The 10,000-nt window shown below is 54.1% G+C and overlaps 1 protein-coding gene across 3 annotated transcripts in view; it reads right to left on the minus strand.

The window, feature by feature from the left end:
• tasp1 (taspase, threonine aspartase, 1) overlaps positions 1-10,000 on the minus strand; it is a 113,243-nt gene that overhangs the window by 11,589 nt on the left and 91,654 nt on the right. For 2 of the 3 annotated variants that reach the window (XM_042305645.1, XM_042305644.1), the window contains 2 exons: positions 2,921-3,028; positions 974-1,047 (listed from right to left, as the gene is read on the minus strand). The exons of the other annotated variant lie outside the window; for it this stretch is intronic. In XM_042305645.1, the coding sequence (XP_042161579.1) occupies positions 974-1,047; positions 2,921-3,028 (182 nt within the window). The remainder of the gene's footprint in view (positions 1-973; positions 1,048-2,920; positions 3,029-10,000) is intronic. 3 annotated transcript variants of the gene reach the window in all.

Here is a 10,000-nt window from a genome sequence, read left to right on the forward strand (position 1 = left end):
TCCCTCTCTCACCTCTCTCTCTCACCTCTCTCTCTCTCACCACTCCCTCCTCTCTCTCTCTCACCTCTCCCTCCTCTCTCTCTCTCACCTCTCCATCCTCTCTCTCTCCCCACCTCACCTCTCTCTCTCTCTCTCTCTCTCTCTCCCTCTCTCTCTCTCTCCCACCTCTCTCTCTCTCCCACCTCTCTCTCTCCCACCTCTCCCCCTCTCTCTCTCTCCCACCTCTCCCCCTCTCTCACCTCTCCATCCTCTCTCTCACCTCCCTCTCACCTCTCCATCCTCTCTCCCACCTCACCTCTCTCTCTCCCACCTCTCTCTCTCTCCCCACCCCACCTCTCTCCCACCTCCCTCTCTCTCTCTCTCTCCCCACCTCCCTCTCACCTCTCTCTCTCTCCCACCTCCCTCTCACCTCTCTTTCTCTCCCACCTCCCTCTCTCTCTCTCTCCCACCTCCCTCTCACCTCTCTCTCTCTCCCACCTCCCTCTCACCTCTCTCCTCTCTCTCCCCCTCCCTCTCTCCTCCTCCCTCTCTCCTCTCTCTCCCTCCTCTCTCATAACTTACTTAGCAGTTTGTTGAGGAGGAGAGTAAGAGGAAGGAATCCGGTTCCGTATATTTCACAACTATTGTACTCTGCACTTTTCCAAAAACTAATCTATTCCACCACAAAAAAAACAGACCATTTTTTTCCAGAAACACTCATCTGTTTGTTTTGTCACATTTTTCTAATAAAAAGCTATCAAATCTGGAAAATGTCAAACAACTTTCAACAGATCTGGAGCTCGTCAGTCACTCAAACCACAAGTCATGAAAACAGGAAACAAAAAAAACAGGTTCTTGTTAATTATGATTAAATATCTTTACCATTGGCACTTCTCAGTGTAATCCAATTATATTGATTTGAATTAGTTGGTAATCTAAATAAAGTTCAGCAGAGAAAACAGTGACATGTTTATTTGTTGTTGTGGAGGCTCACCTTGGCTTTCCCATCCTGGGCAGACATGTAGCCAACACACATACTTTCTGTAGTGTGGCTCCACAGGAACTCAACTGGAGGGGAGGGGGAGAGAGAGAGAGAGAGAGAGAGAGAGAGAGAGAGGGAGAGAGAGAGAGGGGGGAGAGAGAGAGGGAGAGAGGGGGAGAGAGAGAGGGAGAGAGGGGGGGAGAGAGAGAGGGAGAGAGGGGGAGAGAGAGAGGGAGAGAGAGGGAGAGAGAGAGAGAGAGAGAAGTAGAGAGAAGTAGAGAGAGAGAGAAGGAGAGAGAGAGAGAAGGAGAGAGAGAGAGAAGGAGAGAGAGAGAGAAGGAGAGAGAGAGAGAAGGGAGAGAGAGAGAGAGAGGGGAGAGAGGGGGAGAGAGGGGGAGAGAGGGGGAGAGAGGGAGAGAGAGAGGGAGAGAGAGAGGGAGAGAGAGAGGGAGAGAGGGGGAGAGAGAGAGGGGAGAGAGAGAGGGGAGAGAGAGGGAGAGAGGGGGAGAGAGAGAGGGAGAGAGAGAGAGGGAGAGAGGGGGAGAGAGAGAGGGAGAGAGAGAGAGGGAGAGAGGGGGAGAGAGAGAGGGAGAGAAAGAGGGAGAGAAGAGGGAGAGAGACGGGGAGAGAGAGGGGTGGAGAGAGACGGGGAGAGAGAGGTGGAGAGAGACGGGGAGAGAGAGGGTGGAGAGAGACAGGGGGAGAGAGGAAGAGAGGGAGAGAGAGGGGGAGAGAGACGGGGAGAGAGAGGGGGAGAGAGAGAGGAGAGAGGGAGGGGGAGAGAGAGAGGGAAGGGGAGAGAATGAGAGAGAGAGAGAGAGAGGAGGGAGGGGAAGAGATGGAGAGAGAGAGAGAGAGAGAGAGGAGGGAGGGGAAGAGATGGAGAGAGAGAGGGGAAGAGAGAGAGGGGAAGAGAGAGAGGGGGAGAGAGGTAGGGGGAGAGAGGGGGAGAGAGAGAGAGGGGGAGAGAGAGAGAGGGGGAGAGAGAGAGAGGGGGAGAGAGAGAGAGGGGAGAGAGAGGGGGAGAGAGAGAGAGAGGGGGAGAGAGAGAGGGGGAGAGAGAGGGGAGAGAGAGAGAGAGGGGGGAGAGAGAGAGGGGGAGAGAGAGAGGGGGAGAGAGAGGGAGAGAGAGAGGGGGAGAGAGAGAGGGGGAGAGAGAGAGGGAGAGAGAGAGGGAGAGAGAGAGGGGGAGAGAGAGAGGGAGAGAGAGAGGGGGAGAGAGAGAGGGGGAGAGAGAGAGGGAGAGAGAGAGGGAGAGAGAGAGGGGAGAGGGAGGGAGGGAAGAGAGGGAGGGAGGGGAAGAGAGGGAGGGGGAGGTAGAGAGGGGGAGAGAGGGGGAGAGAATGAGAGAGGTAGGGGAAGAGAGGGAGAGAATGAGAGAGAGAGAGAGGGGAGAGAGAGAGAGAGGGAGAGAGACAGGGGAAGAGGGGGAGAGAGGAAGGGGGAGAGAGAGAGGGAGGTAGAGAGAGAGAGAGGGAGGTAGAGAGAGAGAGAGAGAAATAAAAAAGTTGATGAGCGCAGGGCAGACAGAAAGAAGTCTGTTGGTCATTGGGACCAGGAAGTTTGGTCCAGTTTCTCAGAAGCTGCGGAGTTACACACTTCATAAACTTTATATCCGTCAGACAGAGGAAAAACACTGCACTTTGACAGCTGGCAACAAAGTCTATGTCCCAAATGAACATTTTAGTCATTTATCCAGAGCAACGCACAATTAGTGCATTCATCTTCAGATAGCCTGGATGTCAGGAGAGGGTTGGGTTGTAAACTCTTACCCAGTATAGCCTGGATGTCAGGAGAGGGTTGGGTTGTAAACTCTTACCCAGTATAGCCTGGATGTCAGGAGAGGGTTGGGTTGTAAACTCTTACCCAGTATAGCCTGGATGTCAGGAGAGGGTTGGGTTGTAAACTCTGCCCAGTATAGCCTGGATGTCAGAAGAGGGTTGGGTTGTAAACTCTTACCCAGTATAGCCTGGATGTCAGGAGAGGGTTGGGCATCGGAACATCTGCAGCACCTCAGGACGATGACCCCTCCAAGGACACAGTCCTCACTGGCCAGGAACGGGGAACCTGGTGGAGACAGGGGAGGAGAGGGTGGAGACAGGGGAGGAGAGGGTGGAGACAGGGGAGGAGAGGGGGACAGGAGAGGGGAGGGGGGACAGGGGAGGGGGGACAGGGGAGGGGGACAGGGGAGGGGAGGACGAGACAGTGTAGGGGAGGGGGAGGGACAGGGGAGGGGGGGGGGAGGGGGGGCAGGGGAGGAGACAGTGTAGGGGGGGGACAGGGGAGGGAGGGGGGGGGGACAGGGGAGGAGACAGTGTAGGGGGACAGGGGAGGGAGGGGGGGACAGGGGAGGAGACAGTGTAGGGGGGACAGGGGAGGGGGGCAGGGGAGGAGACAGTGTAGGGGGGACAGGGGAGGGGAGGGGGACAGGGGAGGAGACAGTGTAGGGGGACAGGGGAGGGGCGGGGGGACAGGGGAGGAGACAGTGTAGGGGGGACAGGGGAGGGGGGGACAGGGGAGGAGACAGTGGGGGGGACAGGGGAGGGGCGGGGGAGACAGGGGAGGGGGGGACAGGGGGGGGGAGACAGGGGAGGGGAGAATGTTTTTAGTCTATATAACTAATATAAAATGACTCCATTCATTGTTGGGTAACACATTATTACCTACATAAAGCCTTCATAATACATTCATACCATTATGAAATGCTTATGAGTGGTGACCATGTCGTGAAGGTGAGCTGAGAGTTGTCTGATATCTATCAGGAATTCAACTGAGAGTTGTCTGATTTCTATCAGGAATTCAACTGAGAGTTGTCTAATATCTATCAGGAATTAAATGGTATGAATTTCACTATTATTCCTCAACCCGGTCTGGGACAAACTAAACAACTGCTAGCAATTATTTTCTTAGTGTGTGTGTATGTGTGTGTGTGTGTATGTGTTAGGGCTGTCCCCGACTAAGAAAAAAATGTAGAGTCGCCCTGTTCCTTCGACCAAGCGATTGGTGTAAATGTTAACGCGTATTTGTCCATATAAAAGGCAGACACACCTTCTGTGTTTGAATCATTTGTACACTGATGAAAGGGAAGGGGGATATCTAGTCAGATGTCCAACAATACAGTCAACTGAAATGTGTCTTCTGTATTTAACCTAACCCCTCTGAATCAGAGAGGTGGGGGGGGGGCTGCCTTTATAGACCTCCATGTCTTCACTCTCTCTCCCATTCCGGGCTACCTCGTCTCTCTCTCTACCCTCCGGGCTACCTCGTCTCTCTCTCTACCCTCCGGGCTACCTCGTCTCTCTCTCTACCCTCAGGGCTACCTCGTCTCTCTCTCTACCCTCAGGGCTACCTCGTCTCTCTCTCTACCCTCAGGGCTACCTCGTCTCTCTCTCTACCCTCAGGGCTACCTCGTCTCTCTCTCTACCCTCAGGGCTACCTCGTCTCTCTCTCTCTACCCTCCGGGCTACCTCGTCTCTCTCTCTACCCTCAGGGCTACCTCGTCTCTCTCTCTACCCTCAGGGCTACCTCGTCTCTCTCTCTCTACCCTCCGGGCTACCTCGTCTCTCTCTACCCTCAGGGCTACCTCGTCTCTCTCTCTACCCTCCGGGCTACCTCGTCTCTCCCTCTACCCTCCGGGCTACCTCGTCTCTCCCTCTCTACCCTCCGGGCTACCTCGTCTCTCCCTCTCTACCCTCCGGGCTACCTCGTCTCTCCCTCTACCCTCCGGGCTACCTCGTCTCTCCCTCTCTACCCTCCGGGCTACCTCGTCGCTCCCCCTACCCTCCGGGCTACCTCGTCGCTCCCCCTACCCTCCGGGCTACCTCGTCGCTACCCCGTCGCTCCCCTACCCTCCGGGCTACCCCGTCGCTCCCCTACCCCCCGGGCTACCCGTCACTCCCCCTACCCCCGGGCTACCCCGTCGCTCCCCCTACCCCCGGGCTACCCCGTCGCTCCCCTACCCCCCGGGCTACCCCTGTCGCTCCCCCTACCCCCGGGCTACCCCGTCGCTCCCCCTACCCTCCGGGCTACCCCGTCGCTCCCCCTACCCTCCGGGCTACCCCGTCGCTCCCCCTACCCTCCGGGCTACCCCGTCGCTCCCCCTACCCTCCGGGCTACCTCGTCACTCTCCCTACCCTCCGGGCTACCCCGTCGCTCCCCCTACCCTCCGGGCTACCCCGTCGCTCCCCCTACCCTCCGGGCTACCTCGTCACTCTCCCTACCCTCCGGGCTACCTCGTCACTCTCCCTACCCTCTGGACATAAAGAATGAGAATCATTCATGATATTCTATTTAGAGAGCTTCAATTAAATGGGTTGTGTAAGTTGAGTGAGGATTGTCTGGCCACATCATCTCTCATCACGAAGGAAAGACTGTGTGTGTGTCTGTGCATAAGGGTTTATAGAGCTGTGTTAGGTTTAATGAGAGACTTCAGAGACAACAACAGGACAGTCTAGATCATCGCTGTTCCAACTGTCCACACACTTCCCCGTGGGCCCTGGTGGTTAGAACCCCGCGGGCCCTGGTGGTTAGAGCCCCGCGGGCCCTGGTGGCTAGTAGTATCCTAAAATAGGGTGCCATATGTGGTACAGTGTTTCAGAGATGTCTCGGAACGATCGGACTGAGACAGACTTCTAAAAAGGAAGAAGACCAAACATTTTCTCTCCTCTCTGTTTAACGGCCCTGTTCTCTCCTCTGTTTAACGGCCCTGTTCTCTCCTCTGTTTAACGGCCCTGTTCTCTCCTCTCTGTTTAACGGCCCTGTTCTCTCCTCTCTGTTTAACGGCCTCTCCTCTCTGTTCTCTCTCTCTGTTTTTAACGGCCCTGTTCTCTCCCCTCTCTGTTTAACGGCCCTGTTTAACTGTTCTCCTCTCTGTTTAACGGCCCTGTTCTCTCCTCTCTGTTTAACGGCCCTGTTCTCTCCTCTCTGTTTAACGGCCCTGTTCTCTCCTCTCTGTTTAACGGCCCTGTTCTCTCCTCTCTGTTTAACGGCCCTGTTCTCTCCTCTCTGTTTAACGGCCCTGTTCTCTCCTCTCTGTTTAACGGCCCTGTTCTCTCCTCTCTGTTTAACGGCCCTGTTCTCTCCTCTCTGTTTAACTCCCTGTTTAACGTTTAACGGCCCTGTTCTCTCCTCTCTGTTTAACGGCCCTGTTCTCTCCTCTCTGTTTAACGGCCCTGTTCTCTCCTCTCTGTTTAACGGCCCTGTTCTCTCCTCTGTTTAACGGCCCTGTTCTCTCCTCTCTGTTTAACGGCCCTGTTCTCTCCTCGGCCCTGTTCTCTCCCTCTGTTTAACGGCCCTGTTCTCTCCTCTCTGTTTAACGGCCCTGTTCTCTCCTCTCTGTTTAACGGCCCTGTTCTCTCCTCTCTGTTTAACGGCCCTGTTCTCTCCTCTCTGTTTAACGGCCCTGTTCTCTCCTCTCTCTGTTTAACGGCCCTGTTCTCTCCTCGGCCCTCTGTTTAACGGCCCTGTTCTCTCCTCTCTGTTTAACGGCCCTGTTCTCTCCTCTCTGTTTAACGGCCCTGTTCTCTCCTCTGTTTAACGGCCCTGTTCTCTCTCTGTTTAACGGCCTGTTCTCTCCTCTCTGTTTAACGGCCCTGTTCTCTCCTCTCTGTTTAACGGCCCTGTTCTCTCTCTCTCTGTTTAACGGCCCTGTTCTCTCTCCTCTGTTTAACGGCCCTGTTCTCTCCTCTCTGTTTAACGGCCCTGTTCTCTCCTCTCTGTTTAACGGCCCTGTTCTCTCCTCTCTGTTTAACGGCCCTGTTCTCTCCTCTCTGTTTAACGGCCCTGTTCTCTCCTCTGTTTAACGGCCCTGTTCTCTCCTCTGTTTAACGGCCCTGTTCTCTCCTCTCTGTTTAACGGCCCTGTTCTCTCCTCTGTTTAACGGCCCTGTTCTCTCCTCTCTGTTTAACGGCCCTGTTCTCTCCTCTCTGTTTAACGGCCCTGTTCTCTCCTCTCTGTTTAACGGCCCTGTTCTCTCCTCTCTCTCTGTTTAACGGCCCTGTTCTCTCCTGTTTAACGGCCCTCTGTTTAACGGCCCTGTTCTCTCCTCTGTTTAACGGCCCTGTTCTCTCCTCTCTGTTTAACGGCCCTGTTCTCTCCTCTGTTTAACGGCCCTGTTCTCTCCTCTGTTTAACGGCCCTGTTCTCTCCTCTCTGTTTAACGGCCCTGTTCTCTCCTCTCTGTTTAACGGCCCTGTTCTCTCCTCTGTTTAACGGCCCTGTTCTCTCCTCCTCTGTTTAACGGCCCTGTTCTCTCCTCCTCTGTTTAACGGCCCTGTTCTCTCTCCTCTGTTTAACGGCCCTGTTCTCTCCTCTCTGTTTAACGGCCCTGTTCTCTCCTCTCTGTTTAACGGCCCTGTTCTCTCCTCTCTGTTTAACGGCCCTGTTCTCTCCTCTCTGTTTAACGGCCCTGTTCTCTCCTCTGTTTAACGGCCCTGTTCTCTCCTCTGTTTAACGGCCCTGTTCTCTCCTCTCTGTTTAACGGCCCTGTTCTCTCCTCTCTGTTTAACGGCCCTGTTCTCTCCTCTCTGTTTAACGGCCCTGTTCTCTCCTCTCTGTTTAACGGCCCTGTTCTCTCCTCTCTGTTTAACGGCCCTGTTCTCTCCTCTGTTTAACGAACGGCCCTGTCTTCTCTCCTCTCTGTTTAACGGCCCTGTTCTCTCCTGTTCTCTCCTCTGTTTAACGGCCCTGTTCTCTCCTCTCTGTTTAACGGCCCTGTTCTCTCCTCTCTGTTTAACGGCCCTGTTCTCTCCTCTCTGTTTAACGGCCCTGTTCTCTCCTCTCTGTTTAACGGCCCTGTTCTCTCCTCTCTGTTTAACGGCCCTGTTCTCTCCTCTCTGTTTAACGGCCCTGTTCTCTCCTCTCTGTTTAACGGCCCTGTTCTCTCCTCTCTGTTTAACGGCCCTGTTCTCTCCTCTGTTTAACGGCCCTGTTCTCTCCTCTGTTTAACGGCCCTGTTCTCTCCTCTGTTTAACGGCCCTGTTCTCTCCTCTCTGTTTAACGGCCCTGTTCTCTCCTCTCTGTTTAACGGCCCTGTTCTCTCCTCTGTTTAACGGCCCTGTTCTCTCCTCTGTTTAACGGCCCTGTTCTCTCCTCTGTTTAACGGCCCTGTTCTCTCCTCTGTTTAACGGCCCTGTTCTCTCCTCTGTTTAACGGCCCTGTTCTCTCCTCTGTTTAACGGCCCTGTTCTCTCCTCTGTTTAACGGCCCTGTTCTCTCCTCTCTGTTTAACGGCCCTGTTCTCTCCTCTGTTTAACGGCCCTGTTCTCTCCTCTGTTTAACGGCCCTGTTCTCTCCTCTGTTTAACGGCCCTGTTCTCTCCTCTGTTTAACGGCCCTGTTCTCTCCTCTGTTTAACGGCCCTGTTCTCTCTCTCTGTTTAACGGCCCTGTTCCCTGTTCTCTCCTCTCTGTTTAACGGCCCTGTTCTCTCCTCTCTGTTTAACGGCCTCTGTTTAACGGCCCTGTTCTCTCCTCTCTGTTTAACGGCCCTGTTCTCTCCTCTGTTTAACGGCCCTGTTCTCTCCTGTTCTCTCCTCTCTGTTTAACGGCCCTGTTCTCTCCTCTGTTTAACGGCCCTGTTCTCTCCTCTCTGTTTAACGGCCCTGTTCTCTCCTCTGTTTAACGGCCCTGTTCTCTCCTCTGTTTAACGGCCCTGTTCTCTCCTCTCTGTTTAACGGCCCTGTTCTCTCCTCTGTTTAACGGCCCTGTTCTGTTCTCCCTCTGTTTAACGGCCCTGTTCTCTCCTCTGTTTAACGGCCCTGTTCTCTCCTCTGTTTAACGGCCCTGTTCTCTCCTCTCTGTTTAACGGCCCTGTTCTCTCCTCTCTGTTTAACGGCCCTGTTCTCTCCTCTCTGTTTAACGGCCCTGTTCTCTCCTCTGTTTAACGGCCCTGTTCTCTCCTCTCTGTTTAACGGCCCTGTTCTCTCCTCTCTGTTTAACGTTTAACGGCCCTGTTCTCTCCTCTGTTTAACGGCCCTGTTCTCTCCTCTGTTTAACGGCCCTGTTCTCTCCTCTCTGTTTAACGGCCCTGTTCTCTCCTCTGTTTAACGGCCCTGTTCTCCCTCTCTGTTTAACGGCCCTGTTCTCTCCTCTGTTTAACGGCCCTGTTCTCTCCTCTCTGTTTAACGGCCCTGTTCTCTCCTCTCTGTTTAACGGCCCTGTTCTCTCCTCTGTTTAACGGCCCTGTTCTCTCCTCTCTGTTTAACGGCCCTGTTCTCTCTCTCTGTTTAACGGCCCTGTTCTCTCCTCTCTGTTTAACGGCCCTGTTCTCTCCTCTCTGTTTAACGGCCCTGTTCTCTCCTCTCTGTTTAACGGCCCTGTTCTCTCCTCTCTGTTTAACGGCCCTGTTCTCTCCTCTCTGTTTAACGGCCCTGTTCTCTCCTCTCTGTTTAACGGCCCTGTTCTCTCCTCTGTTTAACGGCCCTGTTCTCTCCTCTGTTTAACGGCCCTGTTCTCTCCTCTGTTTAACTGTTCTCTCCTCTCTGTTTAACGGCCCTGTTCTCTCTCCTCTCTGTTTAACGGTTCTCCTCTGTTCTCTCCTCTCTGTTTAACGGCCCTGTTCTCTCCTCTCTGTTTAACGGCCCTGTTCTCTCCTCTGTTTAACGGCCCTGTTCTCTCCTCTCTGTTTAACGGCCCTGTTCTCTCCTCTCTGTTTAACGGCCCTGTTCTCTCTCTCTCTCTCTGTTTAACGGCCCTGTTCTCTCCTCTCTGTTTAACGGCCCTGTTCTCTCCTCTCTGTTTAACGGCCCTGTTCTCTCCTCTCTGTTTAACGGCCCTGTTCTCTCCTCTCTGTTTAACGGCCCTGTTCTCTCCTCTGTTTAACGGCCCTGTTCTCTCCTCTCTGTTTAACGGCCCTGTTCTCTCCTCTCTGTTTAACGGCCCTGTTCTCTCCTCTCTGTTTAACGGCCCTGTTCTCTCCTCTCTGTTTAACGGCCCTGTTCTCTCCTCTCTGTTTAACGGCCCTGTTCTCTCCTCTCTGTTTAACGGCCCTGTTCTCTCCTCTCTGTTTAACGGCCCTGTTCTCTCCTCTCTGTTTAACGGCCCT

Source organism: Oncorhynchus tshawytscha, linkage group LG24 (assembly GCF_018296145.1).
Source record: "Oncorhynchus tshawytscha isolate Ot180627B linkage group LG24, Otsh_v2.0, whole genome shotgun sequence".
NCBI classification, from domain to species: domain Eukaryota; kingdom Metazoa; phylum Chordata; class Actinopteri; order Salmoniformes; family Salmonidae; genus Oncorhynchus; species Oncorhynchus tshawytscha.